Below are 16,272 nucleotides of genomic sequence, written 5' to 3'. Positions count from 1 at the left end.
GAGGTTTGGTCATAATGATTGTAGCTCTTTTGTACTGATCTCTGTCATACCAATCCAAATGCAAATTTTGGGTTCTTTATAGAAAAAGAGGAAGTATCTTTTCAAAGACAACATTTTTCAATTTAAGGGGGATGAGTCAATAGGAGTGCACAAGGAAACATCCACAGAGATGTCATTTTCCCTAATTTCAAGGGAGGCCAGCCGATCATTTTTCCTCCCTTCCTCCAATGTGTCTTAGTGTAGAGGCTACATATCAAAATTTGATACATTTATATTCTTAATAAATTCTATTCATCCCTATTTGCCAAAATAAAAATAAAAAAAATAAAAAAAGAACTCAATTAATTCCTGGTGTAGAAGGTTTAGCAGATTCTTCGGTTTTAATATCTAAGAAATTACCCAAACTGGTAGCAATAGCATCAAGGAATTAGGGGACAGTATTGGTATCGGTATCGGTATCGATCTCTACCAATACCGATCCGGATCAAATGGGATCAGTGAATATCAGTCTATTTTACTCCTGATTTTTATAAAAAGTACTATTTTTTTCCTTTTTACCCCTGAAATGATCTGGATAACCGATCTGGATCGGTATCGGATTGGGGATCGGTGTTAGCCGATTCCGATCCGACACGGCCGATCCCAGACCAATACTTGAAACCATGGGTGGCATACACCATCACTAGCCATTTGGTCAGAAGGATGCCCTATGATGCCGACCAAGAATTCAACCCCGGAGAATAATCATGTAACAAAAACACACATTATGAAGCAATCGAGTTGGTACTACAGACCATCACAAAGTTGTTAAGAACACAGATTTGCCGCTACCCAAACCCTAAAGAGCTAATTTCATACCTATCAATAAAAAAATATATATAAAAGAGTTGATTTCCTACCCCATGCATAACTGAAGCTGGTTGACTGCAGTTAGCCCTGTCCAGGTTGCGTTAGGCTTGGTTTAGAGATGGGAAAAGCATAAAAGGGGACTACAAAGTTAACAACAATTGCCTAGCACAGTTGGCAAGCTGTGGTATAGAGATCTCAAGTTCGAGCCTCTTGGCTGCTATCTACTTTCCCTCCCTACCTATCGAAAAAAAAAAAAAAAAAAAGAAGACTACAAGTTTAGCTTGGTAACACGTCCAAGACAGTCCCCACTTGCAAATTCTTCAGCCATGCTGGGCACTCAGAGCACATCCGGCGGTTGGTGGGAGCCCCTTTGGGCACGTGCCCAGGTACCCATGGAGCACCTGGAATCCCTTTTATCTTTCTTGTGGCCCATGGAGCTAGAATGGACTGTTCTGGGCTTAGAATTTATAGGTTGGGCATCCATGGTTGGTGCCTTTCCAATTGAGTGCAGGCTACTAGGGGCAAGAGGTCATGGGGATTCACTTTCCTGTCTTCACGCCTTCGAATCCCAAAGCTACATTTTCTAAAGAAGCCTCATTCACCCCACCCCCCGCCACCACACACACACACACACACACACACTTCCACCCTCTCTAGCCCAATTATCTGCGTCGAATAAGATTATGGCAGCAATGATCCCTGTGGATACTAACCATATGATTCAATAAGCCATAAGGTTATAGTAATATCTAGATTCTTGAATGCTTACAGCTCGTCAAGGCTTTTGATCACTAATTATAACATATATCATTTCTTTTACTTCATTGACCCGCTGGGTATATTCATCAGCTGTGGGAGATTGAATACATCCATGGGAGCATCTGGTCCATTTATTGGGCTACTACTGAAGACGGATTTCCTGCCCAATCTGCATCCAAAGTGGAGTCCTAGCCGACTGTCGAGGCCTTGCATGATGTCCCTCACACCACAGTGTCCGGCACCACCAATTACCTGTCATATCTTTGAACCATAGGCAATCTGAAATAATAGTTTTTGATTTCTACAAGAGTCTTTATGTTCTATATAGTTTATACATTACACACAAGCATGGAAGAGAGTAGAGGATCAGATGCTCCACTAATAACAGCACCTTTGTTTCTGACACTCAACAGATAATCTAAAGCTCTACCTGTAATAACCTCACCTGGTATAACCACTGGAATCCCTGGTGGGTATGGACATATAAGCTCCCCACAAACCTTTCCAAGGCTCTCTTTTATACTCACTCTCCTTTTACTTGCAAAGAAGGCCTCTCTGGGACTCAGGCTCATGCTAATATCAGCAAAGGGTGCGCAATCGCTATGCTTCTTCCATTCCTCCCTGGCATCATTTCTTAGAAAAGTTGCCGATAAATCTTCTACTCCTGACACAAGCCTCTGTATGTGTTGTCTGCAGGTTCCCAAGGTAAAGGCAAATGTTAGAGACCGGGTCCCTGCAACTTCAGCAATGACCCCATGATTCCTACATAAGATCTCATCTGCTTCATAACCAGATAGGCCAAGATCCCGGACCCTGATGGTAATCCGCAAGGGATCTATGGCAGGAAAGTTGGAGAAGCTTGGAAACCCAAGGACTGAAACACCAGGGATCCTCTTGATCACATGTTTTGTTTCAGAAGCTAATTCCATGACTTCGTTAAAAATGGTTCTTGGGTTTTCACTTAATTGAGCCCTAGCAGCATCTAATGATGCTAGTAGCAAATAACTTGGGCTGGTGCTTTGAAGTGTTTGGAGGCATCTACATATTCTTTCTCTGTCCACAATATCTCCCGACCTGTGTAACATTGATGACTGTGTAAGAGAACAAAGAACCTTGTGTGTGGACTGTACAGCGAGATCCACCCCTTGCTGAAGGGCAGAATTAGGAAGTGAAGGATGAAATTCAAAATGGGCCCCATGTGCCTCATCAACTATCACAGGGATTCCATGGGAATGACACAGCTGTGCAATCTCACTCAAATTGCTACAAATGCCATGGTAAGTAGGTGAAGTAACAAGCACTGCCTTGGCTTTTCGACCATCTGTCTCCAATTCCTTTATTGCTTTGTCTACTTGTGATGGAGTGACTCCACCCGCAATGTCCCACTCCGAACTGTACTCAGGTACAATGTACTTTGGCAGTGCACCTGACAATACCATTGCAGATATGGCTGATATATGGGAATTTCGGGAGAGGATGAGTGAGTCCCCAGGGGAACAAGTAGCCATGATTGCTGCCTGGATCCCACATGTAGTACCCCCAACAAGAAACCATGTTTCAGAGGATCCAAACAGTTTGGCCGCTTGCTTCTGTGCTTCTAAAATAGGGCCCTCTGGAGAGAAGAGATTGTCAAGCTCAGGAAGCTCAGGCAGGTCATGAAGAAATGGTCTTGTTCCAATGAGTTGAACCAGTGAAGAGGGTGCAGCACGCCCTCTATTGTGTCCAGGGAAGTGAAAACTGGCTGCATCTTGTTTGGCAGAAACTTTAAGTGCATTAACCAAAGGAGAGCTTGAATCTTGCACACATGATCCAGAAAAGGGCACCTGGATTTCAGTGTTTGAAACCTTCTGTGTGTTTCCTACGGGACTCCTTGTGCCTAGCGTCTTCTCTGGCTCTAGAATGCTTCTTTCCTGTGAGAAATTTTGAAGAATGAATGTAGCCACTGGTATTCCAGATGTTGCTGTTTAAAGGTCGGAAGGAGAGGGAGATCAGCCCAAAAGAATTTGGCAGAATTTCAAGTCTATATAAGAATGTCACTCTATTTTTACAGATTTGATAGGGACATTGATGCAGTAGCACCAGAGTGGTTGGACAAATATGACTGGGTCGGAAACCCAAGCCCAAAAAGAACAGGCCAGCCCAAGTTTATTTATTTATTTGGGTTTATATTGTAATATTTTTATTCTTTTGTTTTGTCATGTTTTTTATTTGAGTAGATTACGTAGGAGGTAAGGGTACAATTCCATTTTAGTCTTAGAAATTCAATAGGAGTCTTTGTTTCCTTTTGTTTCTTTTTCTTTATATATGCAAACGTGTACCCATCAACGAAGGATGGAATGAAATTTGTCTGAGTTATATGTGGTTACCGTGGGAGTAGACAGAGTGGTTCAACTTCCCATTGTTCAAACTCTCTCCCTCTCTCTGAACTTCAGTCTTCATATCAGGTTTGGTGTTCTTTTACTTACTCTACCCTCCATATTCTACGTTCTTTATTTCCTTCCCCCTTCTTCCTGGTTCTTCCTCTCCAACTGATATTATTTCTGTTACCTTCATCTGGATTGTTGTACTGGTGGGACCTTTAGGGTCTGGTTGAGTTCGCTGGAGTTACTGCCCCATACTTCAGGGAATAGTTCGCCCCCCCAGGGCGACTCTGATACCAGATTCCTGCCCCCATTAGTTCCCCCTATCATGATATATAACCAGAACTCAGACCTTGGTTCTGATCCCTCTGCCAATCACTGTTTCAGTCAATTAAAGTGAATTCTTTGACTTTCGAGTCTATCCAACTCTATTTTGGGTGAAATCAATCAAGTAAAACCAATCCTGGCTTCTCTGCCTCCCCGTATTGTACTGGTTACAAGATTACCCAACCCCAGATACAATCCAAACTCCAACACAGACAATAAGATAAACAACGAGGGAAAGAAATAAAGCCAGACAAGGCTGTCGGCTAGACCAGCAGGTGTGGAACAAACCAGCAATGGTCTATCACATATATCCAGTAAACCAGCAATAATAAGACCACCTAAAACAATCACTGAACCCTAGGATCAGACCTAAACAATGAATTGAAACTTAAGCAGGATAACAGTACCCAGTTTTTTTTTTTTTTTTTTTTTTTGGTAGAAGATAACAGTACCTGATACAAGAACAATTAGGTCAAATAGGAGAAAATTAATTACTCACAAACCAGGCCTCTGATGAAGCTGGAACTGTATAACCCAACAAAACCTGAAAATCTCAGCCTAAGTTTATGGTTGATTGTGGAGCTAACAAAGAATCTTGATTTGGTCACCAAAGAGGAAACTTTTGGAAACAAAACTGTGGATCGAAGGAACCTTGTGGGAGCACAATTAAGTCTTCAAAATATCGCCTGAAGTGGATCAGAAAAAAGGGAGATATGGGAGATTGAAATCTGCCCACATTTTTCTGCTCCAAGGATGTCACAGGGCCTCTTTGATCTCAGAACACAGCAGCTTTAGTCGATATCTCCTTAAATCAGTTCTCAATACTTAGCTTAATAAACTCTATAACACCTCAGTAAACATAAGAAATTGAAGAAGAGAGAGAAGGAATCGATGGGGATAGACAGAGGGGGTGGCTATCTCAGCCGATGGCTCTCTCACCCTCAGGCCTCAGCTATCTCAGCCAATCTCTCAGTCTCTCTCAGACAATAGTTTGGTAAGCAAACAACTCAAAATTTCATTAATCAATTGTGTGTCAAAGGGCAACAATCGATCCCTTAAATAGGTTGGGAAAGCCTTTGCAAAATAGGAAAGTATGAAAAAGGAAACTGTTAACAGAATAGGTTAGGACTGTAATGCTTGGACTGTGATCCAAGACCTTTATTTATAATAAAAGAGAGAGAGAGAGAGATTACAATAATGACCCCCACCTAATGTAGGAATAGATTTGAAAACCAGTCCCGAAACTGCAGGATATTATAAACCAAAGAACAACCAAATAACCACCCAATAATAGACAGCAACAACAGTCCAGAATAATCAGTCAACAGTCCTTAAACAAACCAGAATTATCAGATCCACAATCAGGAATTTCAGGAAGCAGAGTTTGCATCAACAATTAGAAGCTCCAACAATAAAATTAGAGTAGTTGAATAAGTAGGATCAGAATCAAAACATAGCAGAACCAGATAACCAAATCAGAACTCGATTCTGGGACAGCTTGTTCTGAGAACAGGCAATCGATCCTAACAAGTTCAGAATCTTCAATAGCAGATGTTTAGGTGACAAATAAACAAATCGGAATACTGAATAGCAGGTCTATTCCCTCAGAAAAACATAGGCAGCAACCAACAGTAGCAGATAACACAAATCAGGCAATAATTTCTGGGCAGAAATCACCATCGACCAGCACTGAAGAAAACTCAGAAACTGACAAACCCATGGTCTGATCAGTACCAAACTTGGATCGAGTTCCCTTCTTAATGGTCCTAACAATCGACCAAAATCTCAAAGCAATCGGGTGGCTGGTTCTCCAAAAACAGCTAGGCCGATAGGAAGGAAAACAGAGAAAACCAACCCAGAAATTTCTGCAGAAAAATTCAGATTACTTGCCTGTACTGCTGGAGAAGAGAATCCAATAAGAGAACCAGAAAAAAAAAAAGACCCACCCGGACTTCTCGCCGCAGAGTGTCGATCGGATCACACACCAATCCCTAACCCTTGATCAAACACAAAGGTTTAGCCATGGAGAAAAAACCAGCGGCAGCAGCATGAAGCTTCACTTTTTTTTAATTGTAAAAATCGTGGCTCATTAAAAGAGCCATAGCTTTATTTATAATAGTGATAGGGGTTACATGAAATAGAAACTAACTTTAGTTTCCAAACACTGAAATAGGAAACTAAAAATTAGAAACTCAACTAGTTACTAAATCTGAAAATAGAAACTTACAAAATAGAAAGTCTTATGACTGAAAATTAGAAACTAATTTAAGACTGAAAATTAGAAACTAATTTAAGACTGAAAAATAGAAACTAAATTACTAACTAACTGACTAATTAGTAACCCCATCAGCAGCCCAAATCGTGGGCTGACTTGGACCAGATCTGGGTCGACCCAGTCAGCCACTTGGGTCGACCTTGGTCTTGGTTCTCCTTGTGTAAACCCTTGGTACTGCATCACCACCATAACCGACTCACTTAAGTAAAGTCAGCTATGGTGGAGTGGACCACTATGCCACTGCAGCATCTATTTCTACACTCCCCCTCAGGTTGAGGCATAGATATCATGCATGCCCAACTTGAACAAAATAGGATGAAAATTTTTCCCCCCAATCCCTTAGTGAAGACATCAGCCAACTGATCACCAGACTTGACAAAGGGCACATAAATCAGTCCATTCCCCAGCTTCTCCTTAATGAAGTGTCGGTCAATCTCCACATGCTATGTTACGGTGGTGTTGTACTGGATTATGAGCAATACATATTACAGCTTTTTATCACAGTACAACATCATCGGAAGACGAACAAGAACACCAAGGTCTTGAAGTGACCTTTTCAAACACAACAATTCATAGATCCCTTGAACTATAGCACTGAACTCTGCTTTAGCACTAGACCTTACCACCACATTTTGCTTCTTGTTGCGCCAGGTTACAAGGTTGCCACCAATAAAAGTACAATATCGTGAAATGGACTTCCTATCTGGAGATCCGGCTGAATCAGCATCTGTGAAAGCCTCAACCCAAAAATGGTTATGAGGAGACAGAAGAACTCTCTTCCCTGGTGCCGACTTCAGGTAACGAAGGATATGAAGGACGGCCTCCATTCGGTAGAATAGGGATCATGCATAAACTGACTCACCAAACTCACAGCAAAGGCAATGTCAGGCCGTGTATCTGATAGATAAATCAACTTCCCTACCAGCCACTAGTAACGTCCTTTGTCAACTGGTTCACCATCACCCTCCTTAAGTCTAGTATTAGAATCCAGAGGAGTATCAAAAGGGTGACAGTCCAACAATCACAGTTTCTGACAAATAATCCAAGATGTACTTCCTTTGGGAGAGAAATATACCATTCGAAGATCTGGAAACTTCAATCCCAAGGAAATACCTTAACTTCCCTAGATCTTTTATCCCAAATTCTCGTCCCAGAAAAACCTTGAGGTGATTAACTTCATCACTATCATTTCCAATGACCACATCATCATCAACATATATGATGAGAATCATGACCTTATCACTAGACCGCTTGATAAACAGGGTATGATCAGCATTGCTCTACCTGTATCCTATAGAGGCCATAGCTTTGTGAAACCTCCCAAACCTCTGACAGTATTCAGCTTCGCCACTAGAGCAAAGGTCCCCTAATAGTCAACCCTGTATGTTTGTGTGAATCCTTCAGCAACAAGCCTAGCCTTGTCTATCCACACTATAATCCATCTTCTGCTCGACCACAAAAACCCACTTGCAACCAACTAGTTTCTTCCCTGGAGGAAGAGCTATAAGATCTTATGTGTTGTTTTTCTCAAGGCCTTCATTTCCTCTACCATCGATGCTTTCCACCTTGCATCTGTGATAGCATCCTGCCAATTTTGTGGAATACGAACATAGGAAAGAGAAGAAACAAAGGTACAATAGGAGGTAGATCCCACTCTAAAACAGAACTGGTAGAGGAGAATGAGGCTTTTAGAAGCTGGCCAGCCTAGAACCACTAGGGTTGACTAGATTGGGCTGGGCTGGTTCTTCCTTCAGTTGTACTTCAGTCTAGTCATGTGATCTACATCACCCTCTTCTCTTATCAGAGGTTGAAGACAACTTCGTCCTCCCCACTCTTCTATATAATTACCTTTATTTCTTGTTTCCCAAAAACTTCCCCTCCCTTCTTCCTTATTTCTAGTCTATCCATTTGATGCAGGACATGTTTGGAAACCTAGAAAATTATCCCAACTAAAAAGGTACAAAGGCTGGGAAGGGTATCCAACTCATAAATCTCAGCATACATGCAGAAATTCTTAACAAGTATAGCCATAAACAAAAATGTAAACAAATCGAATGTGCAGGATTTCATGCTAAATACGCCAAGGAAAATTTTTCATGTTTCTTTGCTGTCCCACGGATTAGAAAGCAGTGAATAAGTGCTAAATCACTACCTAACTCCAAAGATTGTGTCCTTAGTGTCTCCCTGTGGGAAAACTGGGACTGGTAGAGAAGAAATAAGGCTGAAGAGGGCGGTAGCGTAAGAGGGAAGAGTTAGGGAAGAGAAAGGGGTTTGCTTCACAGTAACTTCGATTCACTCCCAGGTTTGCAGGAAATCACTCATCCTACAGAGAATGGAGAAATCTCACAAAGTTCAACATCATCTACATTCCCTTCCATTTCAAAATACAACCTTTTAAACCCCCCCACCAAAAGAGAGAGAGAGAGAGAGAGAGAGAAATATAACACCCTAATTAACTACTTTTACAGCAAAAACTACTCCCTAATAACTACTTCTCTAGCAATAACTCCCTAGTACAATACAGTTGTGACACTAATAAATTAAAATAAGTAACAAATCTGAGATGTGACAAACCAGAACCAGTTGAGGAAGGGGAAAAAGGAGAGAGAGAGAGACAATGGGTATGAAATTGCTGAACCACAATGGATTCAGCTTCTCTATTGTGGTGATACTTTGTTCTATTTATAAAGGACTAAACAGACTCTTAGTAGGAAATCCTACTAGGAGTCAAAGTACAAATACAATAGGAAGAGGAAATAAAACTAGACACAAAGTAGGCTTCAGACCCAACTACTAATCAAACCAACTCATAATACAATAGGAACAAACCCCCTTATTGTGACACATATCTTAATAAAAATACACCAAAATGAAACAAGCTACACATAAGTAAATAGAAATATGCATCCACACAAAAGACATCTAGCCACAATGAAGTGATATGTTGCTGTGTAAGTCAGTGTCTCCTCTGATATCTCCTAAATCCCTGGATGATGTCCTCATCAACATTATTTTATTTTAATTCCTAGTTTTCCCTCCATCTTTATTTCTTTTATTCTTTTCTATTCTTATACCTCAATAGTCCTTTATATTCTGTTTTATTACTAAATTGCAACCCCCTTTTGTAAACTTCAGGCTACTACCCCATTTTGTAAAGTTTAGGATATTTACACAATTTCCATTACTTCTCATATTTGAATTGTTTTTTTTTGCTTGGGTAGGCCTATAGCAATCCCAAACAGGGTTTTCAAACCTGAAATTACACCAGACATAATCTAGCAGCTTTATTTGATAAAATTGCTTTCATTTTTTCTTTATTTAAGTATATGGTGACATTCTTACCAAAAAAAAAAGTACAAGGTGACATCAATCTTTCTTTAAAGCTATATGGTGTCACCCACCCACCCCCCCACCAAAAAAAAAAAAAGATTTTGAGAGCCTGAAAAGAAAATGTGGAAGTGACAGAAATATCAAATCTGACATTTCTTGTTCTCTTAAGTTGGCTTACACTTGCCCTACAAGAAGATCTATAAAATCTAACAAGATTACATTATTGCACATATCATAAAACTGAATAGCTTCCCACCACAAGAACACGTTCATTGGATAGTCTGTGCCTTTACTGAAAGATACATCTATTTCATCACAAAATAGAAAAATATATCTCTTCTTCCAGTGCCCATAATGGGAAAAATTAGCAAAGATCCAAAAATAGATGCAGGCCAAACATGAAGAGATGCGTGTTTCTTTAGGGTTTACCTATTGCAAACCAAACAAGCCAATATAGCAGCATTTAATTTCATTACACTATATAGCACATAGTCTTGCACTGTCACAAGAAATAGTTCCTATGTCATTATACTATAAAAGAAATTATTCTCTATGAGAAAGATGATCACAATTTTGTCCATTTTAACTAATGTTTAATTTATAATATCTTTGGCTTTCCCTTCAAAAACTAATATATCATGGCCTTTAGCTTTACAATCATCGGTACATTTGGTGACACTTAACTATAGTACTATGCTTGGTGACGCTTAGCACCCTTGGTGTAGTATAAGGTGTGAAGTTAAGTATATAAGTGCTGCCTGGCAATTGTATTCTATTATGACTGTTTGCTCATTATCTAATAAACAAAGGTGCTGCTCTCTCACAGTCATAAATACAAGCAAACCATGAGAGGGATTTTCTCTCCTACTTCTCTCTCTTCTACTCATATTCTCTTCCTTCTACTTCATGTACAGGTATTGATCTAGCCTTGTTTGGTATTGTCACACCATCCATTCAATATATAGTTTGCTTGGGTTAGGTATTTGGTTGTGGACCTCATAGATCAAGCATGACCTACTCAGCACTTTATTGAACGGCTAACCCAACCACTACTTTCTAAGTAACTAACCATTTTCCTTGATGGCATGGTTTGAAATTTCAGAATTTCGGTTTTTTTTTTTTTTTTTTTTTTTTTTTTCCCGAAACGATATAAGGCCCGAAATAACATTTGTACGAAATTTCGGTATCGTTTCTGTATCTCGCCTATCTTGGTACATTCTATGTGTTATAAATACCATATCTCGGTCAAAATTTCGGTATTTCGGTCAAAATGTCGGTATTTCAGTTGAAATTTCAACTCTGTCTCGCCTGTCTCGATAGTTTCAGTTCCATTTGCATATTTTGAAGGAAAAACACTTCAAGTCTCCAACAAGCCTCTAATTAACCACATTATCACACATTTTGACTTCTATTGGACTCCTACAAGATCTACACATTCAAAGCTTAGGAAAGGTAAAGTTCTTTCTCCAAAACTAGGTAAAATTTTCAGAACAGTTCGACGGTTGCTGCCAAACAAAGGTGCAACTCTAAAACAATGTCATGTCCTAATATTTTTGCATTTTTATGTTATAAGCATGTTTATTAACCTTAAAATAAGTTACCCACCAAGTTTCATGTCAAAATATAGCTGTTTGACCACCGAAACAAACAAAAAAAATACACCATTTCGGCTGAAATTTCGCCGAAACGAAACGAAACTTCAGTTTCTGAACCCACTGAAACACCGAAACAAAACGAGATTTTGAACCTTGCTTGATGGTCAACATAACCTGACTCTTACCACCCCTAGGGGAGACAATGGTTATTATGTAGGTTTTATTTTCATCAGGGATATATAATATTGATGTGGATCCGAGTTCCAAAATTTGGAATTGGATCACTTATGGGCCCTCTAAAGAACAAAAAATTCAACCTAAGCCAACCATTGGCAATATTGTAATTTCTGGTAGAATTTAGAACCCTTTTAGAGTGAAATAACTGAATGGGGACAGATCTGGAATTAATCCCAAAAGAAAAGATCAATTCTGGAAATTAATATGCAAGGGTTTTACAGTAAAAAGAAAAAATGGACAGGGGCTTAGGGGTAAAATAAGAATCAAACAAGGACTTAAGTGGGGTTCAACACTTGGTTACCATCAACCTCACAACTTCACCATGGTGGAAACCTTTCTGGTTTCAATTGATGGAACTCAACCAGCAGGACTTCAATCAATCCAACACTTTGGAAGAGAGATTGAGAGTCAAAGCACTCTTGTTTCCAACCATTATCAGACCAGAAGAAGATGCAACAAACTCCGAGAGAATCCTGCCACCTGAACATGGCAGAAAACTCAGATCTGACTTCTGGTTTCAGATCTTCTGTACTCTGACTTGCAGGAGCTTGGGATGGAACTTAGGGTTTAGATCGCCCCAGGAAGTAGAGCTTATGCCACAACTTTCAGACTGGAAGTTGCAGAATCAAAGGAGCTCAAACCACCTTCACTGGCGGCAAGTATCGCCTGGAACAGAACCAGAGAAAGAGAACAAGGAAACCAAGAAGAAGAAAAGAAAGGGGAAAGAAGAGAAGAAGGTCAGAGAAGGGGAGGGAATGTCACCCAACTCATGGCAGCCATAGCGTTAACCAAAAAAACCTTTCAATTCTCAAAACTCTGAAATTTTCAACATGTTACATGACTATATAAAGGAAATCAAAGCATAACATTGGAAAATAACTAAAATGGAAACTAACCCAAATTAGAAACTGAAATAAAAATTCGTAACTCCCAAATAAATTGACCACACCCTACCCTACACTAACAATAAAGGAAACATATCAAAGTACTAAATTAATCCCAAATCTTCAGACGGCCAATTGCATTAAATGTGAAGACTTTCAAGTATATAAGGAACCAATAAAACTATTGAAGCTTTGATATCAGAAGAAAGAATGCTTCTCCGATCCAATGAAGATGCAGATTGTGGGGAGGCTGCTGCATAACCTTCTCTTCTTTTCTTTCCTTTCCTCCCACCTTTTAGTGAAGCAAGTAAGCTTTGAACGCAGGTGCCCACTAAGTCTTTAACTATGACTCTTAGACTGATATAGCAGTTTAGCATGAAGCAAGTGGAGCATGGAAGTTTTTTAAACATTAAGGCCTCTCCAATTTTAAACAAATTTCATCAGCAAGATCATGACACCACAACTAAGCTTATCCAGGACAATAAGCTAATCATCACACGAATCATCTTATCGCAAAGATGCATAACTCACACTGCTATAGAAGCATGCTGATTGATGAAACACAACACACCATGCAGTTTTAGTTCAAAATTCAACGTGTCATAGACATGGAAACAAGTGTCACATCCTTTGATGCATTTCACATACCCCATCCTCCAATATTGTTTATCCATCGTATCGCTAGAATAAGGATAATCCAAACAAGAACAACCCAGTTCTATCATTGATCAAAAGCACATACTGCTATCTCCCATAATCAATGAGAACATCCTAAACCAATAATCAACCACCAAGATTTAGATTTTTCACAATAAATTTCATAATTGAATAAAGAGCCAGAGGTACTTTCATATCTGGAAAAATTCAAGCTTTGGTGCAGCTTCCTGAAGCTCAATAGCAGCTACAAAAAATTTCCTGTGAAAGACATTGGGATTTGATATGTTTCTAGGAAAGCTTCGTTTCAAGTACATTACATATTAATATAAGATTCCCAACCAAGCATGAGCCTACCAATTGGTTATATTTTCTTTTCTCCTCAACAGCATAGTCCTTCCAAACATAAACACCAAAATCTAATGATTTAACAAACCATACTTCTGTGCCTTTGAAGATCCAGACATTGGTGTAACTTCTCAAAGCTCTGCACCACGAAAAGCTTTCTCTGCCTCTGAAGAATTTCAGTAAAAATAAGTTTCCAGCCAAGATTCATTGTCAAGGATTTGTGCTTGTCACCACAATTCGTGAGCCACAAGCTTCCACAATGAAAGAAGCAAGATTTCCAATCCACAACTCCACGTACTGGATATTTGGGTTTTCATGTAATTTCACAGTAAACAAGCAGCGGGACTTTCTAACTAATAAATCGGTGCTTTTAATAGTCTGATCAAAATAATTCTTATGTATGCTCCATATTCTTATCAAAACAGAAGTTTACTTTTCACACTTTTTGACCAAGTAAGTGGTACATTTTGGAGAAATTCATAAAAATTCCCATGCTCAACAATGGTTTTCTAAACAGAAACTCATAGCTGCATAACTGGATCCTAAATATTGATTACATTGCTCTCAGGCCCAAAGAGCACCAGAGTAGGCATGGTGAGAGACATATTTCCTTCCAAAGTCCTCACAGAAGATCAATTCCTAAACATATATTCTATATTTATAAGGGAAGAATTACGAACAAGTTGACCCTCTTATCCTTTAAACCGCACAATCTAGCACCAAATTAGCATTAGTGAATTTGAACATCAAAAAAGATATAATCATCACAGGCAACAAATGAAAAACTTATCAATCTTACCCATCAACAAACAGTTAACAGTAACAGCATACAAAAAACATTTTTTTTGTTTGGGGGGAGGGGGGTGTGGGAGAGGGGGAGGGGTGGAGAAAAAACTATCTTTATAATGTTATAGAGATGCACATGACCTTTTGACAGCTGAAAATCCATATAATTTGATAGCTTGATAAAATTTTATCCATCCTGCACACCCCAGGGCCCATACTTGTTTACTCTGATACATTATGCACTTTTCTCCGATAACAGTTTAGAAGACATATATTATTCTAATAGGCTGCATTTGTATGCATCATACCAAAATCTACTCAAGAAAAAAAAAAAAAAAAAAAATTAATATATATATATATATACCAAATGCAGCCTATTGTACTGTCCATTATCTTAAACATCTGGACCCACTATTTTTAGCGTACATTTGCCCCTCCCAGACCCTGCAGCAGCGAGAGCCTCGTGCACTGGGTTGGTTTTGATATTTGTCATCTCAACTTCAACATTTTGTGGGTCCCAGGCACACTTTCTTTCTAAATTGTGGCTAAAGAGAATGAACTATAGAGCTATACTTTGAAAGCATTTGGAATCGAATAGTGGACTTCTTGAAATTAAGACTACATTTGGTATGATTTCATGGAATGCATTACAACCTAGAATGCATACCCAATGCAATACTAGCCTCCATTCCCTTTCGTCCATTTCAGATTTTGAGGATATTCTTTTCTGATTTAGTCACATGCTTGTTGAGGTTTCCTTAATTTAGCTATTCCTGAGGTCCCCCCTAGACCAGATAATTCAGCCTCAATATATGAAAATCTAATTCGTCACTGATATTTGTATGCTACATAAATCTGGGCCTGGTCCAGCATACTTGAAATCATTTTCAGAGGCAGTCTCAAAATCATTGGGGCCTGGGTTCAGAAAACCTAGTGTTGTGACTGACAACAAATTTTTCTGCCAATATGAATTTTTTTTTTTTTTTTTTTTTGGATCATCAGGTAGCTCCATACGGTTCTCTCTGTTAATTAAAGCTACTGTTCTGGCAATTTTAGCTGCATATATTTCACAATGGCTTCTAATGAAGTAATATTAGATAGCTACAGCATTAGTTTCCTTCATTTTTGTTATTAGTAGCACTCCATTTGAAAATATAAAACTAAAAATGAAAGCTCACCTATTTTGACACAAACAAGAAGATTACACATGGAAGAGATAGTACTCAATAAACCTACCAATAGATAAAATCTAACGCAGAGAAATCCACACATACTAACCAGAGAGAAACGAGAACGTGTTCTTCTAAGATGCTTCAAACTACGACTATTTGAGAAGCTGCTACGAAAACTCTGAAGAAAGTGAAGGCATGTACCGTATTCAGTGAAGGGGTTCTGAAGAAAAGAAGAAGAAGAAGGAAAAGCTGAGTTGCAATTTGGTGAATTTAAACAACAATCCCTCGAGAAATGTGGTAAAGGCGACGAGGCACAAGCCATTGCTATTAGCTATTGCAGAAAACGCTTCCGATTAGTCTCGTAGGGCACAGAGAGGCTCAGGCCGATAAAACTGACAAGCGCGGTAAGGTAAGGCTGGTGTAGACACAGATAACTGTAGAGGAAAGGATGCGAGATTCACGTCCCAAATTATATATAAAGTGGATCCATGTGACAGGAGACTTCACGTTTGTGTACGTAGTACCAAATTTGGGTAATGGAACAGCCCAATTTGAGAGGATCATTTTTTCGAAATAGACTCCCATGTAGGGGTGTCAATTCGTGGCCCAAACCGATTAAATCGATCAAGACCAACCGTTTATAGACTGGCCTGGCCTGGCCTGGATCATTTATTAAACGTGTCAGGCTTGAGCCCG

The 16,272-nt window shown here is 39.3% G+C and overlaps 1 protein-coding gene across 1 annotated transcript; it reads right to left on the bottom strand.

The window, feature by feature from the left end:
- Positions 1-1,870: 1,870 nt before the first annotated feature.
- On the bottom strand, positions 1,871-16,062 carry LOC122063893 (arginine decarboxylase-like). The gene is made up of 2 exons (XM_042627579.1): positions 15,683-16,062; positions 1,871-3,518 (listed from the first exon to the last, which is right to left on the bottom strand). Exons 1-2 carry the CDS (start codon positions 15,896-15,898, stop codon positions 1,938-1,940), a joined length of 1,797 nt encoding a protein of 598 aa, XP_042483513.1. The 5' UTR covers positions 15,899-16,062; the 3' UTR covers positions 1,871-1,937.
- Positions 16,063-16,272: the final 210 nt, after the last annotated feature.

Source organism: Macadamia integrifolia, unplaced genomic scaffold, assembly GCF_013358625.1.
Source record: "Macadamia integrifolia cultivar HAES 741 unplaced genomic scaffold, SCU_Mint_v3 scaffold149, whole genome shotgun sequence".
NCBI lineage: Eukaryota > Viridiplantae > Streptophyta > Magnoliopsida > Proteales > Proteaceae > Macadamia > Macadamia integrifolia.
Note: the sequence above shows the minus strand (reverse complement) of the source record. Positions and strands in the feature narration are given on the sequence as shown.